This window comes from Dendropsophus ebraccatus, chromosome 4, assembly GCF_027789765.1.
Source record: "Dendropsophus ebraccatus isolate aDenEbr1 chromosome 4, aDenEbr1.pat, whole genome shotgun sequence".
NCBI classification, from domain to species: domain Eukaryota; kingdom Metazoa; phylum Chordata; class Amphibia; order Anura; family Hylidae; genus Dendropsophus; species Dendropsophus ebraccatus.
In genome coordinates, this window is record NC_091457.1 from 27,642,301 (window position 1) to 27,669,687 (window position 27,387).

A 27,387-nucleotide genomic window follows, 5' to 3' on the forward strand; every position below is an offset into this window, starting at 1 on the left:
TACGTGACTCCTATTAACATTAATGGGAGCTATGCAAACTGCACAAAACAGTCAGCTTAGCTTCCCATGTTGGGAGGTTGTGCCCTACTATCTTGATAGATGTGGGGCCTGGATCTATCAGACATTTTCTTTGGATATGTGATAAATGAGGAGAGATAAGCAATCATTTGTAACAAAAAGAGTAGTTCTCTGCACTGGCAGTACTGGCTGCACAGCGGATCCTGCACCAGGCACTAAGAGATGAAACGAAGGATGATTTGTATCAGGACAGCTCAGCAGAATCATGTACGCCAACAAAAATGCTGAGCACAATTTATGATGTCGCCTCATATTAAGTGGCTGCAATGAAGCGCTGTCAGGTATCAGTGCTCTGACTAACAGGGAGTGCAGACAGCTTTAGGCTTTTGCAAACCTTAAACACTAGATGGCAGCACTGCGATGGCTTCACATATGGTTATTACTGGAAAGACCATTTTAGGTACTGTTCACATCTTGAAGCTGCATAAAAAAACACAGAATAAGGCTGCCAATGCATTTCAGGCTCCACTGGTTCTTACTTATGGAAAGGCGTTAAAGCGTCACTGTATCCACCAACCGAACCCCCTACACCGCTGGTACCATCCATTTTGATAAGAGTAAGGCTACATTCACACGGACAGTACATAGAACATATGGTAATGGCCCTGTTCACACATCTGTACGTGTGTACGGGGCTGCGATCTGTGTCGCCAAAAAAAAAAAAAGGACATGTTGTAATGCGGATCGCATTTTACGGCACAGATTGCTACACTAATGAAGCCGCAATGTAGTGCTCCGTGAAGCACTGAGCACTAAAGATGCACATTGGTAGTGCGGGCCGCGGGTCCACGGTCACAGGCTGCACTACGGATTACGGACTAGCAGATTAGATCTAAACAACTGAACATAGCATCAAATCTGCACCATCAGATCTGCTGCATATACGGTGTGTGTGTTTGTACCCTTAATCTGCAGCAGCCACCGAGTCAGTGAAGCATGGCCTAGAGCGTCTGTGCCCTAGTCCTGTGATGCCTCTCCTTCCTCCTCGCCCTCCTCATCCTTAGGAACATCAAACAGACGATACCGGTGGGGGTGGCGGAGTGAATACAGTGCTGCTTCAAACACGCTGGCTTAGACGGCCTTATATTTCTAGAAGTTTGTTGCTCCTAAAGACCTTGTGGTATGCACACCCCCGGGTATACTGACACTGGGGTTTGTAAAGGTAAAATAGATATTAGTTCTTATAGATATAAGTTCTTAAACAAGTTAAATAGTTTACTGAACAAATCTTCAGTGCAAAACGCAATACAGTGGTACCTTGGTTTAAGAGTAACTTGGTTTAAGAACTCACAGTTTTTCAAAATTGTGACTTGGTTTCAGAGCATCGCTTTGGTTTAGGAGCTCCCTGTACTGGGTGGAAGCTCGAGTGGGGGAGGGGCATGGTCTGCATAGCGGAGTCTACAGCCCTGTACTCTGACCCAGGAAGTCTCCCTCACCTTTTAAATCATAGTACATCCACTTCAGGCTGGGGCTTGCATCAGGGGACAGGATTGTGGAGGTAATCTCTCCATAGCTGTAACCCCAGCTCTCCCCAGACAGAGCACTGCATGTATGTGCCCACATCTGCCCTGCTCATTCCTTCATGCTCCCTGCAGTCTCTGTCCGTCCTTGTGTTTCCTATCCTCTCCATTACTGTACAGTAACTTCACATAATATGACATATTCTGCTGTTTCTGAATGTTTCATCTGTTTTACATGTTGTTTAGAATAATAAATCACTATTTTTGGTGTGTGGAACCAATTGTCTGCATATCAGTGATTTCTTATGGGAAAATTTGCTTTGGTTGCTTTGGATTTGGATTACAAGGACAGTCCCGGAACAAATTATGCTTGTAAACCAAGGCACCACTGTATAGTGCTTATAGCAGTAATGCTAGGGGACCTGGCCTCTTATACTTCAGCAGGACCACCCTCTCTATACTGACTAATCTGGAATCCCCCCACCAGGAACCTAAAGGGAGTTTTATAGTAGTGGATGGGACCAAGCTCCCATTGGTGAGGAAACCTCTAAAACAAGCTCATGGTCTCTGGAAAGCTGAGTGACAAACCTTAAATGGGCACTGTCATTTTTAAAAAACATGTGACATGTCATAGAAACATGTCAAAAGTTTTGATCGGCCCGGGTCTGATCGGGAGAACAAGCCGGCAGAAGACTGCAGCTGCCCGATCCCATCTCCGCTCTGTCTCCCAGTGGGTATGGGTATGGGTCTGAACACTCTGACATGTCAAAGTTTTTTTAAAACAATAGGTACACTTTAGGTGTCTGCTAAATGAACAGAAGAATGATCCCTGTCCGATTAGCAGCTCCCATATTGATGACCTCCCATTGAGACCATATGTAGCTTTTCCCGGACCTAATAGCATTAACCGTCAATATCCTGTTGGTGTGGGTCTGACTCCTGGTCTCCCCATTAGGGATGGTCCGAACAGAGTTCGGTTCGGGTTCGTACGAACCCGAACCCTCGGTAATGATTCCCGCATTCTACCCGCTCCGTGGAGCGGGCGGACCACCTGGAAAACTGGGATACAGCCATAGCCATAGGCTGTATCCCAGTTTTCCAGGCGTTACTCCCGCTGGATCCGCCCGCTCCACGGAGGTGGCAGACAACGGGAATCTGATGCCGAGCGTTCGGGTTCATACGAACCCGAACCTCGGCAGGTTCGGACCATCCCTACTCCCCATGATCAGCTGATTGATTAAAGAGCGTCAGGTCTCCTTTTAACAGTCACACTGCCATACATTTGGTAGTGGTTTTTCCTGGTATTGCAGCCCAGGTGTTGTGTTGATGGGATGAGTACTGGAAACAAATCCAGAGCTGCCAATATCTGCAGCTCTGAGCATGATATAGAGCTGACAGATTCCCTTTAGCTATCAGCTCGTGACGCCTAAGGGCCGGATATAAATTGTGTACTGTGCCTTTCATAGTGCTGCCGGCGGACGTCTCTAGTAACCACATTGTCTTTTCTTCCTCCTCACAGTGCATGCTTTGTCGTACAGAAGACGGACACTGTGACTGTCCCCTCACCCGGTCCTATACTCCAGAACTGTCTTACCGGGACTGCAATAAACCAAAGGGTGAAACTTGTGAATAAGCAGATCAATGATGGACATTATCATTTGTGTATAAATTGTGAAATGGAGCTTCTACGAATGTTCCATCACTCGCCTGTTGGGGCGCTAATATCATATATAGTATGTTTGCTTCTCAGTGAGAGAAGTGATTGTAGCACACTCAAGCTTATGGACACCCACTCCTCTGACCGGGTGAAAATGTCCTATCTTCAATGCATATCATGTCTATGTTACTAAATCTGAGCGGCTGTCCTAGCGTTCCTCCAGCTCTGACGAATAACTCATGTAGAGCCATGGGGTATGCTTCAGGATTAAAGGGATACTCAGCATATAATATTATATAAGTATATATAATACTACAGTGAGACAGGCTGAAAAGCCTTAGTATGTAATCACTACAAGCATGTGCTTATACTATTTCTTTATAGTATTGCCACTAGGTGGCGATGTTCTCTGTAGAATATTGTTTTCCATTTGGTTGCTCCAGACGTGAGATACGATAGACAATTATGGTATTGGAAGAAGGTAAAAGAGTCCTACCCGGGCCCCTCCAGTCACATGGCAAAGTCATAGATATAAGAGCAAAATGACTTTAGTGGGTATGAACCAGACTTCTCACCGTCAGATGTTTATTATCTATTCCCTCACTTTGGGTAAAGTTTTGTTTTTTCTTAGAGAATTGCGGTTCATGCACTTCCCTGTTATATACACACTTATACACAGATCAGCCATAACCAGGTAGGTGGTACATGTTACACTAACATCCACATGATGGCAACACGCAAGGTCTCCAGCAGGACATTGCCCATCACACTCCCCCCGCCATCTTGTCTTTTTGCCATACTTCATCCTGTTGCCATCTCTCCCCCCAATAAGTGATGATCCGTCCGTCCATATGATGTAAATCATCAGTCATCAGACCAGGCCACTATGCCCATTATAGACACTTAACGGTGGATGGGTCAGCATAGGCGCCCTAACCAGTCTTTGGCTACATAACAAGCTGCCAGGAAGTTTTTCAGCAGTTTGCTCTACAGAAGCTGTTCTGTGGGATCAGGCCAGCTTTGTCAGAGCTGCTTTTACCATTAACTGACTGGTTATTGTTGCCCTATATATCCTATCCTTGATAGCCGCCATTGTCACCAGATGATCCATGTTATTTACATCAGCTGGTTTTAATGTTATGGTTGATCGGTGTAGATGCAAATTTTCTGACATTGGTTAATCCCAGAGACTGGTCATCTTTGTTATAGATTGTTCTGAGCAGATTGGAAAGATGTTTATTATATGTGGAGTTATAACTTTGCTACTTTTATCCCAACAGTAAGCATAACTGGTGAATGAGAGTCTCTTTTGCTGTACAGCATGGCTGGACATATGCAGCTCACTCCTTGTGAAAGGCTCTGTACACTTCCACCAAGCAAACTTGTTGATTACCAATTTCCTCTGTTTTAGAGGGGTACTTCAGAAAAAAAAAAAATCTTTCAAAACAACTGGTGTCAGATATTGCTGTGGACAGTTCCTGTCATGGACAGAGGTGGCAGCAGAGAGCACTTTGTCGGACTGGAAAGAATACACCACTTCCTGCAGGACATACAGCAGCTGATAAGTACTGGAAGACTTGAGATTTTTAAATAGAAGTAAATTACAAATAAATCTATATAAAATTCTGCCACTAGATCTGAAAGATTTTGCAAGAATACCCCTTAAAATTTTCAGTGTTTCCATGGTAACAGACAACAAGCATTGTGTAGTCTAAACTTGCAGTGCTACTCCCTTGTATCTGTTCTGTACTACAGGCTAACCAGAGGTATGTTAGCTTATAGTAGGAGACAAATGTGAGTCAGTAGGAGACTGCAGGATTAACCCCTTGAGGATGTGGCCAATTTTGTTTCTTCATCCCGTTTTATTAAATGTTTGTGATTAACATTATTTGTGGGGTACAATTAATCAAAAAAAATTTTTCTTTCAAATTTGAGGGGGTTTACACCTTTAAAGTGACTGTACCACCAGGCCCAGGCTGAAGCACTGGAGGCGGGCCGACCCACCCTTAGTGGGAGGAAACCCTAGCCCCTCTATAATAGGGTTCCATTGATTCTAATGGAGTCACGTCATGGAGGGGCTGGAGTTTCTTCCCACTAAGGGTGGGTCGGCCCGCCTCCAGTGCTTCAGCCTGGGCCTGGTGGTACAGTCGCTTTAACCATACGGTAAAACTAACACGTTATCTTCTTCAGTGCCACACTAACCTATTTATATTTATTTATTTATTTACGTGTTTTAGGTTTTACTACTTCAAAGAATAATCAACTAATTCTAATCCCCATTACCCCCAGTAACCTTACATTTTAATAGTTCATCTAATTCAACACATAGCAATTACACATTTTTAAAGGTTTTTTTTTTTTTTTTTTACATTTTCTCCAGTCTACCTATGTGAACTCAAATGAGGAATAATTCAGTTGCCCATACAGATCAATTCAGTACAAATCCATTTAAAGGGGTTATCCAGCGCTACAAAAACATGGCCACTTTCCCCCCTACTGTTGTCTCCAGTTCAGGTGCAGTTTGCAATTAAGCTCCATTTACTTCAATGGAACTGAGTTTTAAAACCCCATCCAAACTGGAGACAACAGTAGGGGGAAAGTGGCCATGTTTTTGTAGCTCTGGATAACCCCTTTAATTAGCACTCTGTGGCAGGTTGTAAGAGTAGATCTGTCATGGCAGCCACAGAGGCCTTATAGAGGCCACAGGCTCCCATGACATCATATTGGTTTCTTGTGATAATTTTGCAGGGGAAGTCAGTCTGACCCCCAAACCACCAATAACATAGCCTCTAACTCTCTAAATACCACTGACATGAGAGTTTATTAGCTGGCATCCGAGACCGCTCTGGGGTGGGGCTGTAGAGAAGCCAGCATCCACCAAGTATAGAGAAAGCTCGACTCCCGAGGCAACGCTAAAAACCCTTAAAGTGTACCTGTCATGCCAAAAGTTTTGATCTGTCTGAGGCCGACTGTTCAAACCTATACTAATTGAAAGAATGAGCGTGGAGAGAGTCTCCGCATCTGCTGTGTTTCAGAAAGAGTCAGGCTCCATAGACTTACATTAGGAGCCCGACTTATTGTGACACAGATGCGAGAGAGGATCATCCTTAGCACTCGTTCTCACCATGGGTACAGGCCTGAACACTCAGACCCAGACCGATCGAAAGTGTCTTTGACGTGTCAAAAGTTTTTTTTTTTTATGATGACGGTACACTTCAACACCACCATACCGAAAATACACATCAAGGTTTGTTAATGGCTTAAATTGCTTTTAGTCTGTTACCATGGAGACACATAGTCTGCACTGAAGCTGCCAACAGAAGGTCAGGTTGGCGGTTGTCCCATACATCAGCAGGTTCCTTGCATGAGCCTTATTAAGTTAGACTTGGGCCCATGGACGGAACCCAGCCACGCCTGGGGTGTTTCCACGGCAACCAAAACCGGCATTAGCAGCTGTGTCTGCATATGGACATTTTATAGGCTCCTGTGTGGCAGATATACTGTGGGGTCTGTATTACTTTAAGGTGTATCGGCCTACAGCTACCAGGGCATGATGGGAGTTGTACTTCTATAGCACAGGTTGGAAGCTGCTGATCCAGAGGCATGATGGGAGTCACATACAGAATGAAGACAATGACCCGTCTTTAGCATTGTAGTAGTAGTTTACGGCACAGTTTCTAGTATCATGGTTTCCTCAGAGACTCCCTGAAGGCATAGTCTTCCTGCAGATCAGGGGTTCATATTACTTGTGATTATGGGGGGGGGGGGGTGACATGAGCAATTTTATGTGTAAATTCTACACAAGCTGTATGTAAATATGACCCTGTTTGTACCATAAATGTCTTTTAATCAGCCTGATACCGTGTCCTGTGTGTTATTGCGCTATCATTCAAAGAAGGCCCAATAGTTATCCCCTATTCATAGGGTCCCAGCCCTAGGATCATGTTACCAGGTTAATGTAAAGGGGATCTCTCAGTATGGTTGGTTGTTACTATGTGCTGCCTTTGCACATAGTACTGCAGATGAAACAAAACATGTAGTTGCTTTGTAGCGCTTCCCTTCCAGCAATTTGCTTTTAGTTTATTAATCTCTCCAGGATGGGAAGCCAGAGCAAATTCACAACTCCCAATTCCCTAGCGTTCAGAACTAGCGTGGGCTAATGCTGTATGTTGATGCATTTCCAGGCCCACAATTGCTTACTTTTTTAGTACATGTTCACTGAGCTGCAATACCAGAGGCGTCCAATGCAAAAGAGTGGCGCTGTTTCAAGAAGAAAATCTCCTTCAAATTCCTATTCCATGACAAAAACTGAAGCAGACAGCAGTATAAAACATTAGAGATGAGTGAGCCTGGAGCACATTTGGTTCACTCAAACGATCTGCATTTGATTATTGGTGGCCTATGGCTGTATCCATGTTTTCCAGGACTCCTTAGGGCTACATCCAACTTCTTCAGCAACTGGTAATTGAATGCAGTGCGATCGGGATTGGATGAGCCCAAGCGTGCTCAAAGTTCGCTTCTCACTTGCTTATAAGTTTTCTGTATAAATTCACTAGAGGTGAGTGAACCCAGAGCACACTTGGGGAACCCAAGCAGTCAACATTTGATTACTAGTGGCCGAAGAAGTTGGATGCAGCCTTAGGGAGTCCTGGAAAACATGGACACAACCTATGGCATCCTACTACTTCTGCCCTCGGTAATTAAATGTGGCACGCTCTGGTTTGGACCTTTGGGTGTGCTGTTATAGCTGTGTTCTATTGAAGTGAATGAAGCTGAATTGTAATGCCACTCACAACCTGGGCACAGGGGTGGTGCTGTGTTTCCAAGAAAGCTGTGCTTTTTCTTATCCCGGCTAACTCCTTAAATTTTATAGATCATAAACCCACTGAAATACAATGGTGTCAATGGCAGGGTTACAAAGCCACATCTCGCCAAGAAGAACATTGCTGCCTGTCTGCAGTTTGCTGGACAAGCCAGAAGGCTATTGGAAGAATGTTTTTGAAGGGATAATTCCAAAATAGAGTATGCCCATTTACATGAAAATAAGTTATGTTTGAAGAAAGGAAAACCCTGTATTCCAGCATAAAAACCTCATCTGATACCATCTGTGAAACAGAGTAGCGGTAGTATCATGGTATGGGCCTGGATGGACTGCCATTGCCATAGGCTGTATCCATGTTTTCCAGCACACCCTAGGGCTGCATCAAACTTCTGCAGCCAACAGGAATTAAATGCTGCACGTCTGGGTTTGCTCATCTCTAGTCAGGACATCCGTTGATGAGCTGAAACTTGGGAGAATGTGGACCATGTAGCATGAAAATGACCCAAAGCAAACAAGTCTTCCAAAGAATGGTTCAAAGAAGAATAAAATTAAATTTTTGGAATGGCACTGTCATGGAAGGCCCTAACATGAAGAGTTCATGGGAGAAACTGCCGACGTAGTGATAAGGGAGATTTGCTTTTTATCTGCCTCATTCCCAAGTGACTATCCCTGTCCAAGTTAAGTAAGCTGAGCGCTAGCGACGAGGACATGACACCAGGCAAAAAGACTGTATAACCACCTCTCTCAGCTGAGTTCGGAGTGCACTCTCATGCTTTATTTGGTTTCACATGAAATATATAAACTTTCAATACAGGCGGGGTTTCAAGTCACAAGACACATACATATCACACTCATAGGTCAATCCATAGATGGTCAGCAGTTTCCTGTCCTGCGCAGTCAGGCTGGCACAACATAAATTGTTTATATAACAGTGTCTCTTTCTTGTGTCTGTATTGTGGCTGCGATGTAAGTTCAAGGTGCTGTCCTCTTAGGCCTGCTGCCAGCATTCCATTCCTTCTTCCAGATGCAGATACAAGGCTGTTACAATGTTTTTACCCAAAGTAACATCACCTTTATGGTCACCGTCACCATAGCAGAGGTAAAGCTTTTGCATATGAAGGAATGGTTCAAAATTCCTCCAAGCCGATGTGAAGGACTAATCAATAATTATCAGAAATGTTCTGATGCAATTATTGCTGAATAAGGAGGTCACACCAGATACAGATAGCCACTCACATATACACAACTCACTAAACAGATATTTGGCTTGTGGGTGAAATTTATGGAAATACGTAGGCAGTTCCAGCTCCAGTGATATTATAAAATGATAGTAGGGCATTTAAGTAGAAGCAGCAATTGTGATTTCCTCATCTCAAAGAATTTATTGAAACAAAAGCCAACACCAGGGATGGGTATACCCCCAAAAATGATGTCAATGTCCCCGTAACTTGGCATTTACTCCTGAGCATCAATTACAGCAAGTCACTTATTGTCTGCTGACACATGGTGACTCTCAGGTCATTGAGGCTCTGAGGTACAGAGTTCTGAGCCTCTTCTGTAACATCATCACGAACAATGGCTGATGCATAGCGCGCTCCTACTGTGGACAAAGTGCTGTTCACTGATGAAAGTTCACTCGTGCTGAGCGGAAATGATGACCGCCAACAATGTTGGAGATGTCAAGGAGAGAGTTCTGCATCAGTCACTGTTGCCTTTGGTGGTGTGTGGGCAGGTGTGTTTAGTGGTGTTACAGTGTGGACAGGTGTCTAGTGGTGGTGGTGTTACAGTGTACAGGGCAGGTGTGTCTTGTGGTGGTGTTACAGTGTACCAGTAAGGTGTTTCTAGTGGTGGTGGTGTTAAAGTGTGGGCAGGTGTGTCTAGTGGGGGTGTTGCAGTGTGGGCAGGTGTGTTTAGTGGTGGTGGTGTTACAGTGTAAGAAGGTGTAACTAGTGGTGGTGTTGTAGTGTGGGCAGGTGTGTCTCGTGGTGTTACAGTGTGAGAAGGTGTAACTCGTGGTGGTGATGTTACAGTGTGGGCAGGTATGTCTAGTGGTGGTATTATTGTGGGCAGGTATGTCTAGTGGTGGTGATGTTGCAGTGTGGGCAGGTATGTCTAGTGGTGGTGATGTTACAGTGTACCAGTAAGGTGTGTTCAGTGGTGGTGGTACAGTGTGGGCAGGTGTGTCTAGTGGTGGTGGTGTTACAGTGTACCAGTAAGGTGTGTTCAGTGGTGGTGTTACAGTGTGGGCAGATGTGTCTAGTGGTGGTGGTGGTGTTACAATGTGAGAAGGTGTAACTAGTGCTGGTGTTGCAGTGTGGGCAGGTGTGTCTAGTGGTGGTGATGTTACAGTGTGGGCAGGTGTGTCTAGTAGTGGTGGTGTTACAGTGTGGGCAGGTGTGTCTAGTGGTGGTGGTGTTACAGTGTACCAGTAAGGTGTGTTTAGTGGTGGTGTTACAGTGTGGGCAGGTGTGTCTAGTGGTGGTGGTGTTACAATGTGAGAAGGTGTAACTAGTGGTGGTGTTGCAGTGTGGGCAGGTGTGTCTAGTGGTGGTGTTACAGTATGGGCAGTTATGTCTAGTGGTGGTGATGTTACAGTGTATTAGTAAGGTGTGTTCAGTGGTATTACAGTGTGGGCAGGTGTGTCTAGTGGTGGTGGTGTTACAGTGTGGGCAAGTGTGTTTAATGGTGGTGTTGCAGTTTGGGCAGGTGTGTCTAGTGGTGGTGTTACAATGTGAAAAGTTGTAACCAGTGGTGGTGTTGCAGTGTGGGCAGGTGTGTCTAGTGGTGGTGTTACAGTGTGGGCAGGTGTGTCTAGTGCTGGTGTTGCAGTGTGGGCAGGTGTGTCTAGTGGTGGTGATGTTACAGTGTGGGCAGGTGTGTCTAGTAGTGGTGGTGTTACAGTGTGGGCAGGTGTGTCTAGTGGTGGTGGTGTTACAGTGTACCAGTAAGGTGTGTTTAGTGGTGGTGTTACAGTGTGGGCAGGTGTGTCTAGTGGTGGTGGTGTTACAATGTGAGAAGGTGTAACTAGTGGTGGTGTTGCAGTGTGGGCAGGTGTGTCTAGTGCTGGTGTTACAGTGTGGGCAGGTGTGTCTAGTGGTGGTGTTACAGTGTGGGCAGGTGTGTCTAGTGCTGGTGTTGCAGTGTGGGCAGGTGTGTCTAGTGGTGGTGATGTTACAGTGTGGGCAGGTGTGTCTAGTAGTGGTGGTGTTACAGTGTGGGCAGGTGTGTCTAGTGGTGGTGGTGTTACAGTGTACCAGTAAGGTGTGTTTAGTGGTGGTGTTACAGTGTGGGCAGGTGTGTCTAGTGGTGGTGGTGTTACAATGTGAGAAGGTGTAACTAGTGGTGGTGTTGCAGTGTGGGCAGGTGTGTCTAGTGGTGGTGTTACAGTATGGGCAGTTATGTCTAGTGGTGGTGATGTTACAGTGTTGGTGATGTTACAGTGTATTAGTAAGGTGTGTTCAGTGGTATTACAGTGTGGGCAGGTGTGTCTAGTGGTGGTGGTGTTACAGTGTGGGCAAGTGTGTTTAATGGTGGTGTTGCAGTGTGGGCAGGTGTGTCTAGTGGTGGTGTTACAATGTGAAAAGTTGTAACCAGTGGTGGTGTTGCAGTGTGGGCAGGTGTGTCTAGTGGTGGTGTTGCAGTGATGGCAGGTGTGTCTAATGATGTTACAGTGTGGGCAGGTGTGTCTAGTAGTGGTGTTACAGTGTGGGCAGGTGTGTCTAGTGCTGGTGTTGCAGTGATGGCAGGTGTGTCTAATGGTGTTACAGTGTGGGCATGTGTGTCTAGTGCTGGTGTTGCAGTGTGGGCAGGTGTGTCTAGTGGTGGTGGTGTTGCAGTGTGGGCAGGTGTGTCTAGTGCTGGTGGTGTTGCAGTGTGGGCAGGTGTGTCTAGTGGTGGTGTTGCAGTGTGGGCAGTTATGTCTAGTGGTGGTGATGTTACAGTGTATCAGTAAGGTGTGTTCAGTGGTGGTATTACAGTGTGGGCAGGTGTGTCTAATGGTGGTGTTGCAGTGTGGGCATGTGTTTAGTGGTGGTGTTACAATGTGAGAAGTTGTAACCAGTGGTGGTGTTGCAGTGTGGGCTGGTATGTCTAGTGGTGGTGTTGCAGTGATGGCAGGTGTGTCTAATGGTGTTACAGTGTGGGCAGGTGTGTCTAGTGCTGGTGTTGCAGTGTGGGCAGGTGTGTCTAGTGCTGGTGTTGCAGTGTGGGCAGGTGTGTCTAGTGCTGGTGGTGTTACAGTGTGAGTAGGTGTGTCTAGTGGTGGTAGTGTTACAGTGTGGGCAGGTGTGCATAAACAACACAGGCCTAATGTCATCTTCATGGAGGACAATGCTCCATTGAGGTCGCGTCATCAGGAAACGTCTGTTAGAGACTGAAGGGCATTGCATGGAGTGGCTGCTGGAGACTGGGGGGGCATCACATGGAGTGGCCTGCACTGTCTCCAGTCCTGAATCCCACAGAAAAACTATGGGATCAGCTAAATCGCTGTGTAGAGGCTTATACCTCTGTACCCCAGAACCTCAATAACCCGAGGGCCGCCCTTCAAGAAGAGTGGGCTGCCATGCCTCAGCAGACAATAAAGCGACTTGTAAACAGCATGAGACTGTGCTGTCAAGCTGTAATTGATGCTCAAGGCCATGTGACAAGTTATTGGGACAGTAACAATATTTGTTGGGGTATACCCACCACTGGTGTCGGCTTTTGATTCAATAAGATAAGGAAATCATTATTTTCTACTTAAATGCCCTACTTTCATGATATAATATCACTGGACCGAGAACGTTTTACTTTTTCATAAATTTCGCCTGCAAGCCAAATATCCCTAACTTTTTGTGGGTAGTGTACAGTATATACATATAACATTCTAACCACAGGAGATAAGCTGCCGCTAGACGTCTGGCAGCAGCTTATTCCCTTCTCCCCATTGAAATTAACGTGTACGCTTACCCAAGCATGCATGTATACGGGGAAGTCAGGAGGAATAGATACATCCTGACAGTTAATGTGTATGGACAGCATAAGGAAGAGGGAATAGAGGAACCCAGGCAACGCTGGTAAGTTTAGCTCTCCTTTCTTATGTTTTCTCGGACAATCCTTTTAAGTTAATAGTCCAGATTGCTGGCTAGTTCTGGGTCACAGTTGTGGCCACTTACAGGTGGCAACATGGTCCAGTTCCCTTATATTGGATGAAATACAGCAGCGTGACAGAATGGCGATCTTCGTCATGGCCACAGTTGTAGTGTAGCCCTAGTCTAGGGGATATTGTGAATAGTTGCCCATGAGCTGTCAGCTACACATCTCCTATTACACAGGCAGATGTGCAGCTGACGGCCAATGATTCTCAGTCTTCAGGTCAGAACGGGCCCATCAGCTGGAAAATGCTTGTTCTGCGGGTTGATCACTAGCTGATAACTGGCCAGTGTAATAGAGCCCTAAGGTTATATGGACACACGGGGAGATTTATCCAACTGGTGTAAAGTAGAATTGTCTTAGTTGCCCCTAGCAACCAATCAGATTCCACCTTTCATTCCTCACAGATTCTTTGAAAAATGAAAGTTGGAATCTGATTGGTTGCTAATGGCAACTAAGACAATTCTATTTTACACCAGTTTGATATACAGTGGTACCTTGGTTTAAGAGCATTTTGGTTTAAGAGCTCACAGTTTTTCTAAATTATGACTTGGTTTAAGAGCATTGCTTTGATTTAAGAGCTCCCTGTACTGGGTGGGAGGGGGAGTGGGGGAGGGGTATGGTCTGCATAGCGGGGTCTACAGCTCTGTACTCTGACCCAGAAAGTCTCCCTCACCTTCCAAATCATAGCAGATCCACTTCAGGCTGGGGCTTACATCAGGGGACAGGACTATCTCTCCATAGCTGTAACCCCTCCCTCCCCGGACAGTGAGTGCTGCTATACTGTGCCCACATCTGCCCTGCTCATTCCTTCCTGCTCCATGCAGTCTCTGTCCGCCCTTGTGTGCCCCATCCTCTCCATTACTGTACAGTAACTTATAATATCACATATTCTGCTGTTTCTGAATGTTTGTTTCATCTGTTTTACATGTTATTCAGAATAATAAATCATTATTTTTGGGGTGTGGAACCAACTGTCAGCATTTCTATGATTTCTTATGCTTTGGTTTAAGAGTGGATTTGGATTACAAGCACAGTCCCGGCACGAATTATGCTCGTAATCCAAGGCACCACTGTATCTCCCCACAGTATTTGGTCCTCATTTTGCTTAGTGTTTCTGCCAGAACCAGGAGTGGGTCCAAACCACAGAACAAGGTGCAAATCTTCCCATTATATTTTTTCTCTGTCTCACTTTCAGATTATTAAAAGCCAAAGCCAGGAATGCATTTGAAAAGAGGAGAAATCTCAGTCTTTCCTTTATGACCTGTTCTCTGTGTATAGCATTGGCTGCATCCAACTTGGTTAGCCCCCAGTATTCCAACGCCGAGTATTCAAACATGCTCGAGTCACGCTCATCTCTAAAACGCACATTTATTTTTCGTCTATTTAAAGCAATGGAGGGAAAACCAATGTTTTGTTTTTTTTTTCTTAAAACAAAAAGTCACGGTGGTCTGCACTTATCACCCCCCCCCCCCCCTCTCCCCCTTCAAAAGGTACAGAAATGTAAGAGCGACTGATAAATCCATCTTTATCTACATTTGCCATATGCTGGCTTCATTGATCTGCTGGATCATAGGCTTCTGTGCATTTCTCTGTCGTTCTTGCCATAATCTATAGTATGGACAGATACCGCAAACATGATATAAATCCAGCCTAAATCTTCTGGGTATAGGTGACTCATCCCTACATCCATTCTGGTGCCTGGGAAAGTTGGGTTATGATAGTAGTAGATGATCAGCCCAAGGTGAGGGAGACTCAATGGTTTCTATAGATTATTCCTGTATATGTTTATTATGTTTGTATTTTTTGGATACAATGTAACAACCTCAGCACCCCCCCCCCCCCCCCCCCCAAAGCAGAGTGATAATAATGTGATATATAATACATAGTATATGTGTCATCATCTTCTACACCCACCTGTCACCCTCTTCCTCTGCTCTCAACCTGGTCCTCCTCCTCCTCTGCTACCTGTCAGCATCTCCTCCTCCTCCTCCTCTTCTCCCCCTCCTCCCTCTCCCTGTTCAGGGCTGAGCATCTCAGAGACAGAATGGCGGAGAGAGAAAAGGCAAGCACTACCCCAGCTGGCTCTTCTCCCTTCCTGGGGCTGCACCTGGCATCACCCCCACATTTCAGGTACCCTTTCTGGCTATGTGCTATGAGCTCTGCTCTCCCAGGGGTGGGGGAGGGGTGCTGCTTATTCTGCAAGCACCTCCTGGGCTCTGTCTCCTGTGTGCACTGCTTCTAGGCAAGGAGATAGAAATAGAAATGGCCTCATTGCCTCCATATATCTATATACACTATGTGTATGTGCATACGTCTTATCCATCAATCATAGAGCCCATTGCTGTGTATTTCTCTGCCTCCAGCCCCTTATATTTGGGTGTCGTATTTATGTACAGTGGGGTATATAGGCTGCATGCAGAGCAGCAGAAGAGAAGGGGTTAAAGAGATCTGGTCGGTGTAACATTGCACCCAGGTTAACAGGTGTGGGGAGAATATAGGGGAGGCCTGGCAAGTCACTGGAGGTTAGAGTGCCTCCTGCACATACATGGGGTTAAAGTGTGAATCTGTCACCTGGTTCCACCCCCCATAGGACATTATTGCTTGATGGTTGTTGATCTATAATAACAAAAACTGACCACCATATGACTGTGGACTGGGCAGAACCATCCGTCTTCATATCTGTGGCCACCCAATCGATCAAGAATGGTCCGCTTAGGATCTCCCTGGCTGTCATGTGTCATGTCTGCCCTTCAAGGGATATTTTCCAGTTGTGATTGTTCACATATTAGTATGCAGCTCATGGGATTGGACCGTAGTCTGTTTGCATCTATGGATAGAACGCAAACCTTTAAATCTGGGCTTGCTGCGACTTGTAGTTCTTCCACCAATGAAGCACCGAGAAATAGCTAGTCCTTTAATACAGACGTAATTCCCGTCTACCTCCCCTTTGCTGTGGCTGCTATGTTAGTTTGTTTTTTGCAATTGAAATAATTATGATTCCAATCTGCTTGGGACTTGTAGTTCAACCCAAGATTTAGAGTAGTAGAATCTTATTTCCCATTAAGTGTATGATATATATACTCTATAAAGAGGTAAAGAAAGCCTTCCTGCCTGGACCTAAAGTTAGGACCCCAATACTGCAAGCTAGTGGTGCCAACCGCAAGCTCCTGTGGTGCCAGGCGTGTACCAAGATGGTGGTCTATAGGGTACACTTGTCTACCGGGACCTATGGTTCTTATGTATTCCCCGTATGTGGTTCATGCTGATAAAATTATGTTGAATCTAATACATGTAGCTCTGGTGGTACTACAAGTCCCAGCAGCACAGACAACCTTCTTCTACAGGGAGGGGTGTCTGCAACATACAGCTGTTGCATGCGTCAAATATGTTTTTTATGCTATGGATCTTATGTAGGATATGACATGGAGTGCTGTGACTTGTAGTTCTATGTTTCACAAAGCAGCTTTGCATCTTATATGTGTCTTTTGTTGCTCTGATGTTATGCTGGGGTTTGTAGTTCCACCAGGTTGCCTGTATCTGCCGTCTCTTCTGCCACTTAAATCTCCTGTCTTCATTGACACAGTTTATCTGTAACATAGTTGGTAACATGGGGCTAACAATATAAGCATGGCTTGCTGGGACTTGTAGTTCAGCCCAGGCTGAGGAGCCTAAGAATAGCTGGTGTGGTGCACTTGTGTCCATGTCCTGGTGCTGCGGGCAGTGGATGGGCACTGTGTACCAGCTCCTGGTATGAGGCAGCCTGCGGCTCTGTGCTGTCACCAGAACTCTTGATAGCTTCCTTGCTGGATGAATGCGTTTCACTAGGAGTTACTGCAGCCTGACTGGCCTCGGCTATAGAGCAATTAAAAGAGTCTGTGATAATGACCGGCAGCTCTGGCAGGATGCAATGATCCGGGCACAACCGCCTCCTGGGGGGTCATTACCAGATTAATGCCCAGGCACTGGGAGACCAAAATGGAGAAACTGGAGAGGGATCCTGTGATACTGCACAGTGGGGGCCGCTTCTAATACCATTGACTTCTAGGCCCCTAGGGAAGAAGAACATTTGGGCACCCCTTGCATCCCCAACAGGGCACTTCTATTCTGGTCCTGTAGCAGTGGAGCCATATGGGTGGCAGTAGGAGGCAGGTGGGGAAGGAGACTCTTTGCTTCTTCACACAGTCTTACTTTTAAGCAAGGTGGCATCATGTGGAACTAATGGGCATCCTCGCACATCGCTTACAGTGAGCACAAATGGCATAGCCACGTTCATAGAGAGGAGGGAAAAGTGTACGCTATGAAAGCCTGTCCTTGGAATAAGTACCTCCATGGTGCTGGGCCCCCTTTGCTGGATGTATAAGCAGGATGTCTGCTCTTAAAGGGGTTTAAAAACCACATGTCGACATGAACAACAAAAATTTCCTATGTTCAGGGGGTCCAAGGACCTTCCCCGATCATGGAAAAGGGGGAGCTGTGGATGGACCTGCGCAGTGCCACTCCAGTCAAATCTTTGGTTTGGAAGAAGGTGACTGACACCAGACCTGTGGTTCAGTCCAGTAATGCTAACCACTGAGCCACCATGCTACCATATACAGTACTAACCACTGAGCCACCATGCTACTATATACAGTACTAACCACTGAGCCACCATGCTACCATATACAGTACTAACCATTGAGCCACTATGCTACCATATACAGTACTAACCACTGAGCCACCATGCTACCATATACAGTACTAACCACTGAGCCACCATGCTACCATATACAGTACTAACCATTGAGCCACTATGCTACCATATACAGTACTAACCACTGAGCCATCATGCTACCATATACAGTACTAACCACTGAGCCACCATGCTACTATATACAGTACTACCCACTGAGCCACCATGCTACCATATACAGTACTAACCATTGAACCACCATGCTACCATATACGGTACTAACCATTGAGCCACCATGCTATCATATACGGTACTAACCACTGAGCCACCATGCTACCATATACAGTACTAACCATTGAGCCACCATGCTATCATATACAGTACTAACCACTGAGCCACCATGCTACCATATACAGTACTAACCATTGAGTCACCATGCTGGCCTCACTCCTATTAGACAAATCGATTCAGTTTTCAACCATTAACGGAAAATTTAAGCGATAATCTTTCAGTATGTATGCAGGCAACAATCGAAAAAACCTTTGGTGTGTCGTTAATCGCATCTTTTGAGCTGACCATAAAATCTTTGTTAAGTGTGCGTTCACACATACAGGATCCGACGCAGATTTTGATATCAATATAACTAAATAACTGAACACAGCATCAAATCTTCCTGTGTGAGCGGGGACCCAGGTCTGCTCAGTCAGTCAGCGGCCGTAGTGGGGTCCCGCCTTGGCCACTGACTGCTAAGTGAACCTCACATGTCACGACCTGGGTCCCCACTCAGACCAGGAAGTGGCCGGGGACTGGATCGGTGGTATGAGGCAGGGGAGGTAAGCGCATGTTATTTCTTTTATCCTTCCCCTCTCCAGCACATGCTATGGGTCTGGCCGGATTTCTCCTTTAATTGTCCGCTAATCTATGTACACATTGTTTGTTCATTTGCTGGGATCAAAAGGAGGAAACGTAGCAATGATTGTAATTGTGATAGCAGTTAATAACTATTGTTATGTCTGTTATGGTGAACAATTTCAGGTCGCTCCCAAAAGCGATCACTTGTGATCGTTTATCAATAACGAAAAATCGCTTTGTCTAATTGGACCCTTACTGAAATACACACTCAGGGCCCTTGCACACGGAGCAATTCTCGAGGAATTGTAGCTGAAAGATTTCTGCTTGAAATTCCTCGCCTATTCTGCTCTGGCAGAATTTGAGCGGAATTCGGGCGGAATTTGAGCGGAATCTGCGCGGAAATCAAGCGGAATGCAAGCGGAATTACCAGCAAAATTCAAACCCCATTGCCTTCTATAGAATTCCTCTAGCGAAATCCGCCCAAAGAATTGACATGTACATTCTTTGGGCGGAATGCGGATTCTGCGCGGAATCCGCGCGGAATTCCGGACGGAAATTTACTCTGTGTGCACGGGCAGTCCGAAATCACATTGTTCTCTATGGAAAGAGCAATGTTGCATTTACACGGGCGGAATTCGATGCGGATTCCGCCCGCTTTTTATGGCGGAATTCGGGCGGAATTCCGCGAGAATTGCTCAGTGTGCACATACCCTCAGGGTCCTATTACACAGCCCGATGTTCCGGATAAGCAAACGGCATATTACATGGCTCGACTATTGTGTGGTATGGGCTGCACAGGCATCATTAGGGAAATCTGTGCAGCCCTTGCCAAAGTTGTAAAATAATAAACTGTAAACACCTGTCCACGCTCCCTGGTGTTATTCTCTCTTCTGCCCTCTGCCTGCAGCTGACGCTGGAACTTCAGAGCCGGTCTATGAGGTGACAGGCCAATTCCTGACTGAGACAGGTCAGCGCAGCAGCCAGTGATTGGCTGAGCGGCTTGTCACTTCAAAGAACGGTGTAGAAGCTTCAGTGGCGGAAACAATAAGGAGACCGGGGAAGGTGGACGGGTATATATAAAGTTTATTATTTTCTTTTTACATAGTCAGCAGCTAATGGTCGGCGTACAATGATTTTTAAGGCCCTATTCCACGGAACGATTATCGCTCATAAACTCTCTCCAACGACCGCTCATTGGCGATAATCGCTTTGTGGAATTTGGTGTAAACGAGCGAACGAAAAAGGCGAAATCGTTATATTGTTGTTCAAAATTGTTTTTCAGCATGTCGAAAAAAAATCGTTGCTCTTTGAAAGATAATTCGCTAATCGGTTCGTAAAATTAGAAATCTTTCAGTCGTTCGTAAAAAGGTTTAAAAAAAGTAGGTGTGTCGGATATATCGTTCACGTTCCCACGCGTGTTATGTGTTTTAGGCGGTACCAAAAGACACGGTCAGCCGATGATCGTTTTCATCAGCTGATCACTTACTTTATTACACGGAGCGTTGATCTTGGCAGATTATCGCTCCGTGTTATAGGAGCGATAATTATAGTATGGGCTAGTCTTGATGGCTAGTCTGGGCCCAAACTCTCCCTCCCTTCCAGAAGGTTCCTACAGTTGTAGTATGAGGGAAGCCTTTCTCAGTCAATGCATTGTCAATATACAAATTAAAGACATTGTGTAACAGCATAAAAAATTCACAATCTAAAACACTATAACATGTCAAGGCACATCAGCTTCCTAACCATTATCCCTTTATATTAGCCCGGTGGGACATTACACTACTACACTGATGTTTTCAATCATGTGCGTGAGGCTTTTTATGTCTGTGGGACACTTTGTCAGATTGCACCACTACAAGGGCTGCTCCTCTTCTCTTTATTAAGTAGTCTAGTATAGTTCTTAGATGTGAGCGGCACCTAATGACCATACAGAATAGCAGCACAGACTACAGGTTGTGCACCCCGATGTAACCCATACTGTTCTAATAAACCTTCAAGTACATTTTATGCTATAAATTCACTGGCCTATAGTTGTCAGGCTTTGTTCTTGGACCTTTTTATAATACAGAGATGATACATTTTTTTTTATCCAATTCATATACAGAAAATAAGTTTGAGATACACTGCCTTGACCAGGTTTGCAGCAGGGATATTTTCTCACTCCTTCATACTGATTTTCTCAGGATCGTTCAGGTTTCAGGGCGGTCAGGGGCAGTTCATAATGGGGTTGGTTCCTGGGAGACCCAAGGCCGTCCAAACTCCGGGATCCAATCTTGTCACTGGCCCCTCTGGTGGGCCCCCGAGTGGTGTGGGCCCCATGATAAAAAACAAATGATGGGACAAATAAAACCACTCCCCTACCATATGCTCCCCCATTGCTACAATTCTTCCTATGTGCGCTCTCCTCTGCTGTCTTCTGGCTCAGGCAGCATGTGTTATAGAAGGCCAGTGTTGGACTGGCCCACCCGAGGACTAGAGAATCCTTCGGTGGGTCCCCAGCTTTAGAAGCTGCACAAATACTGATGTTGTTTTTCACTGGCCATTCATTGGTGGGCCACTAGGATAATTTCCTCTGGTGGGCCCTTAGATACCCCAGTCCGACACTAAAGAGGACGCTGGCTGCGCCGGAAGTCAAGCCTTCTGCAATTGACGAGGGAGCATGTGGAAGGGGAGGATTTGGGGTTTATTGTCATCATGCGGGCCATGTAAATTAGGGAAACTCCACAGGGGCTACACAGGGGTCTATCTGCTAAAGGGGCAGTGCACAGGATGGCATGTACTTAAAAGGGGACTACACAGGGCAATCTACTATATAGGGGGACTACACAGGACATTGTGTGAAGAAAAAAGGACTTATTCCATTGGCAGTGGGGTCAAAGTGGGAGGGCCTAGGCCTGCAATGCCTTTCTGTGCTTTCTCCCCGCTTGTCTGCTTTTCAGCAATGGCCCTGGGCTGAAGGATGTCCTCTTTCACCCTACGAATCTTGTTCATTGAGTTTTGGCTCCCTCCAAGGATTTTCTCTTGGGTTCAGGTGTGGAGACTGGCTAGGCCACTCCAGAACCTTGAAATGCTTCTTATGGAGTCGCTCCTTAGTTGCCCTGGCGGTGTTTTTCTAATCGTTGTCATGCGTGAAGATCCAGCCAAAACCCATTTTAAATGTTCTTACTGAGTAAAGGAGGTTGTTGTCCAAAATCTCTCGAAACATGGTCCCATCTATCCTCCCTTCAATACGGTGCAGTCCTCCTGTCCCCTTTGCAGAAAGGCATCCCCAAAGTATTATGTATCCACCCCCATGGTGTCATGAATGGGACAGTGTTCTTGGGGTTGTACTCATTCTCCTTCTTCCCCCAAACACAGCAAGTGGAGTTGATACCAGAAAGTCCTATTTTGGTCTTATCTGACCACAGACTTTCTCCCTTGCCTCCTCTGGATCATCCAGATGGTCATCGGCCGTGGACATGTGCTGGTGTGAGCAGGAGGACCTTGTGTGCCCTGCAGGATTTTAATCAATGACGGTGTACTGTGATACTAATGGTAATCTTTGAGAAAGTGGTCTGCTGTCTTCAGGTCCTCCAGTGTGGTTCTGGGCTGATTCCTGACCTTTTTCAGAATCATCCTTACCCTACAAGGTGATAACTTGCATGGAGCCCCAGACCAAGAAGAATGACAGTCATCTTGTGTTTCTTTAATTTTCTAATAATTGCTCCAACAGTTGTTGCCTTCTCACCAAGCTGCTTGCCTCTAGTCCTCTAGTCCATCCCAGCCTTGTGCAGGTCTACAATTTTGTCCCTGGTGTCTATACCTCTTTGGTCTTGGCCATGGTGGAGAGGTTGGAGTGTAATTGATTGAGTGTGCGGACAGGTGTTTTTTATACAGGTAACAAGTTAAAACAGGTGCAATAAATAATGAGTGCAGAGTAGGAGGAGCTTCTTAAAAGGGAACCAACAGGTCTGCAAGAAAGAGAATTCTTTCTAGTTGGTCGGTGATCAAATTATAAAGATTACACATCTCTCCATTCTCTGTAGGCGGTAAAACTTGCAGTGTATCAAATATTTATTTTCCCCACTGTATACAAGCACATAGGATGTACAGCAATATATTGATTATCAGCATTGGTCCTTCTGCTCTTTTAATATACCGTTCTTATTGTCTTTTTTCCACCCAGAATGTGAGACATCAGAAGTTAGAGGCTTAAGCAGCAAGACATATGCAAAGAAGACTAAATTAGTAGTGTCGGCTGTGTAGGTGGCATAAATGGTAGTTAGTGACATGTTTGTGTTTAACACTGTATATTAAGATAATACATTTTGCTGTATGTTAGATGGTGGGGGAGCGGTGGTTGCCAAGAGTCTCTTATGGGAGACTGTATGTTCAGTTTATAAGAACCAGGGTTCTTGTGACTCTATAGTGCAGGGGCCCTCAACTGGCGGACCATGATCCGAACCCGGACCCCTGCTGCAGATCTGTATACCTGTATACTGAGCTGCACCGCTCCCTGCACAGTAACTATGAGTGCTCGTAACGAGCGCTCACAGTTACCGTGCAGCAGCACTGACAGAGAGGGAGCCATCGGCTCCCTCCCTGTCAGTCACTCTTGTGGCCGCAGTGTTCACAAGTGGCCGCTCTCTGCCTCCGGTTTCGGCGCTCTAGTGACCTCACTGGAGCGCTGACGCCAGGACAAGGGGAGAGCGGCCTCTTGTGACCGCTGCAGTGCGGCTACAAGAGGGGAAGAGGAGAGGAGACGCCCGGACTCAGGTGAGTATAAGTGATTGTTGGGGGAGGGGGAGGGGGGAGAGCGCACAGGGGGGCTATATGGGAGGGGGAGAGCGAACAGGGGGGCTATATGCTATATGGGAGGGGGAGAGCGCACAGGGGGCTATATACTACAGAAGGAGAGCGCACAGGGGGGCTATATACTACTAAAGGAGAGCTATATACTACTGGGGGAGCAACAGGGGGCTATATACTACTGGGGGAGAGCACAGAGGGGCTATATACTACAGGGGGACAGCGCACAGGGGGGCTATATACTACTGGGGGAGAGCGCACAGGGGGCTATATACTATTGGGGAGAGCACACAGGGGGGCTATATACTACTGGGGGAGCAACGGGGGGGGCTATATACTACTGGGGCAGTCACCCCCTTTGTACCTAATTTCAAAGGGCTGGTGAGAGAGAAAAAATGCCAGTTTTCCCACTAATAAGCATCAATTCTGTATGTAAATAGTTCAACAACCTCGGTGAAAGGTTAACAAAACACTTTTACTACTGATGTTCAGCTCGGACCTTCACCTGACAATAGACCCCGGTAAGTGGACCTTCACTAAAAGTTGTTGAGTACCCCTGCTATAGTGTGTAATGGAAATCAGCTGCTTTAACACTTATTCATTTTTGCGTCTATTTTTCCCAACCTGCGGCCCCTTCAGCTGTTGAAAAACTCCCATTATGTACGGACAGACAAATTTTTGGCTTTGGATGTCCAGGAATTATAGGATTTAAAGTTTTGCTAAAGCTGTAGGGCCGCAGGTTCTCCATCCCTGTTCTAGACGGTTAAACGGCAGGTCAGTTCCCCATTGGATCTCCATGGTTCTGTAGACATACAGCAGAGACACTCACTATGAAGCACATGGGGTGGCGGAATATGTCCTACCATAACATCCATATACAAGTGAAATGGCCACCACCCTACTGTGATTTTTCTCGTTTCGCTGCTGCAGAAACTAGGGCTCCGAGAGGAGAGAAACTGTCTCCCCGCAGCAGTGTTTTTCTTAATTTCTATCTAGACAGTGAAGACGCCATTGAGTTGAGATGTGTGCAGCTCTCAGAGTAGATTACCCCTTTAGAGGAGAAGTATTGAGTGACCTACTTCCAGTACGAAGCAATGAGATGTACTGTAGGTATCCTATACCGAGCAGCCAAGAGGTCCCCGACTTCAATTTGATTTTTTTTTTGTTGTTAACAAGAATCATGTAGAAATGTCACAAAAGGACGAGACAAAATGTATTACTCAGGGAGGAATGATGACAGTAGGGACCTCTGTGCAAAAGTGTATAAGGACCTCATCATGCACCGCCCACATGATAGACCCTTACTGCACACTATAGTCTTCCCCCTTTCCCTGTCTGCAGGCTCTTTGTTTGGACTAATGCACACTGGGCACATTGACGTCGATTTCATGGGTGACACAAATCACACATCAAATTCCACATGAAATCCACATGACCAATATGACTTTTTTTATGAATGTGCCACCATATCTACTCAATTTTAATTTTAATTTAATTTGTGCCACAGCGCACATTGTAATGGTTTCATACATTTCTCCCATCGCCGCCCGGTTCCTGAGCTCTTCTCCGGTTTGTACTAATGCAAATGTCCAGTTTGGTGCATTGGAAGCGGGCCTAGTGTACCGATATCTCCTCCCCTAAGTAACTGGCCTGACCCGTCACTAAGGGGAGTAGACATCGGTGCACTGGAGGTGCTAGGCCCACGTCCAGTGCACCAAACTGGACATTTGCATTAGTACAAACCGGGCGGCGATGGGAGGAACAGATCAGTTTGAGCACAGACAGCACTGTTTTCATACTTTATATCAGGACTGGTACTAATGTAGGGGGCAGCTGCCGAAAAACTGTGTGATCGGAGATGAGAGGGAAACCGTAATTTACCTGTCAGGCACAATGTGGATCCTCTGGAAGAGGCAGACAAGATCACAGATTGCAGGTTCACAGCCCTGGCTCTCTCTTCTGCATGTACCACTAGCCCAGGCATGTCCAAAGTCCGGCCGGAGGGCCATTTGCGGCCCGCGTTCCGAACTTTTACGGCCCCCCAGGTATCCAGCTTGCTATTATCTGCCTGTGTTATAAAGCATATAGCATGTAGCATGTAAAATGGTCGGCCCTCGCACATGTTCACTTCATCAAATTTGGCACTCTTCGAAAAAAGTTTGGACATGCCTGCACTAGCCAAACCCAACTTCCTGTAGTTCATATTGGTGTCTTTGTTTCTAGAGACAGATTTCTCCTGACAACAAGCAGTGGATTGAAAGTTATAGGGTAGTGAGAGACCTAGCAGGCAAATTGTTATAAGGGGTTAATCAGTAATTTTTAGTAAATGGAGTAATTTATATAAATAATGTCAGGAATTACAAAGGCTATCACAAGGGGGAAAGTTGTTTGAAAGAGAAAGAAACTGTTTAAGGGTACAAACCCACACACCGTATACACAGCAGATACGCAACAAATACGCAGTAGATTTGTTGGTACAGATTTGATGCTGTGTTCAGTTATTTAGATCTAATCTGCTGCGTTTTTGCTGCGTATTTGCTGCGTATCGCAGCAGTAAATACGCTGCATATACGGTGTGTGGGTTTATACCCTACATCCTAATTGTTACTGCAATCGTTGCAGATTTTTTCACATGGAAATTCAGGGTGAAAAATCCAAAAATCCAAAAATCCAATATGCTGTCTTGTCTTGATGCAGAGGAATTGCCTGCTCAGCCAGTGCCTGGCCACAGTGACTAAATGTCAGGCTCATATAAATGAATAGCGAAAGTGACATCGTAACATGGTGTCAGAGCAGGAACACTGTACACTGGTTGTACACTGTAAAAGAAATCTACTGATAAAGGAATTACCAGCATGGCTATTACCAATAACAGGTAGAAAGACTTTTTTTTTGTTTCGCTAGAGTGCTACTTTAACTGCATTTAAACTGTCATGTTGAAAATGAAGTCCACTTTGTAGACTGCATGTTATAGAGCAGGAGGAGCAGATTGATATATGTATTTGTGGGAAACAATTCTGTATAACTAGCCATCCTGAGCTTAGGAGTCCAGTGGGCGGTCCTACTTACTGATTGACAGCCTTCCCTGTATCAGTGTACAGCATACATGTGTGTGTATATATATATATATATATATACAGTATATATATATATATATATATATATATATATATATATATATACAGTATATATATATATATATATATATATATATATATATATATGCTCCTCCTGCTATATAACATGATGCCTGCAGATTTGATCGATTTTTTTAATGTAAAAGGTTCCCTTTATTTTCATGAGACCAGACCTTACTCCTCACATGGAACATACAGGATGCTTTTGACACATTCAGCTTGTGTGTACGGTGATGTAATGGTGATACGCGATCACCTTTGTTGTTCTCCATTATCTTCTCTCTTCCTCTGCTGTGGTTTATAGGAAGGTAAATCGCTTTTGCAGAAGCCGCTTTAAGAGACTCGACAACGTTCCCCTCTAGAGGGACTAAAAAATTGTGTTACTCATTTCAAGAGCTTTCTGTTTAACACTGCGGCTTCCAGGAAAGCCGATAACATGGAGGAAGATACATTGTTCCTCCTCCACCTCAGAGGATGTGCAGGAAGACATGGGAGGTGGAGATGAAGAGGGCAATAGATAGTGTTGTGGACTCTCTGGAGCAAGCGTGCGCCTTCTGATGACAAATGACTAAGTATACTGGTGCAATATCATCACCGTTATCACTATAATGTAACCGCAGTGACTGCCTAATAGTCTTACATAGTGCTGAGCTAGTGTATAGCGTCTGACAATTAGAGTAATACAGAGCCAATTCTGTACTTGGAAGTATACTGCCATAGAGTGCTCCAATAAGTAGTGTATTATAAAGTCATGGTTTATTATAGAACACTATTGAATGTGATCAACTGTG

At 45.5% G+C, this 27,387-nt stretch overlaps 2 protein-coding genes across 3 annotated transcripts in view; both read left to right on the top strand.

Annotated features, from left to right (window-relative positions):
* The window catches only part of CRY2 (cryptochrome circadian regulator 2), a 30,494-nt gene extending 25,346 nt beyond the window's left edge, over nucleotides 1–5,148 (top strand). The window contains exon 12 of the mRNA XM_069965335.1: nucleotides 3,058–5,148. The gene's annotated coding sequence lies outside the window, so the exon portion shown is untranslated. The remainder of the gene's footprint in view (nucleotides 1–3,057) is intronic.
* Nucleotides 5,149–15,194: 10,046 nt separating this feature from the next.
* Nucleotides 15,195–27,387, top strand: part of MAPK8IP1 (mitogen-activated protein kinase 8 interacting protein 1) — a 61,840-nt gene continuing 49,647 nt past the window's right edge. For both annotated transcript variants that reach the window (XM_069968216.1, XM_069968217.1), the window contains exon 1: nucleotides 15,195–15,280. In XM_069968216.1, the coding sequence (XP_069824317.1) occupies nucleotides 15,195–15,280 (86 nt within the window). The remainder of the gene's footprint in view (nucleotides 15,281–27,387) is intronic.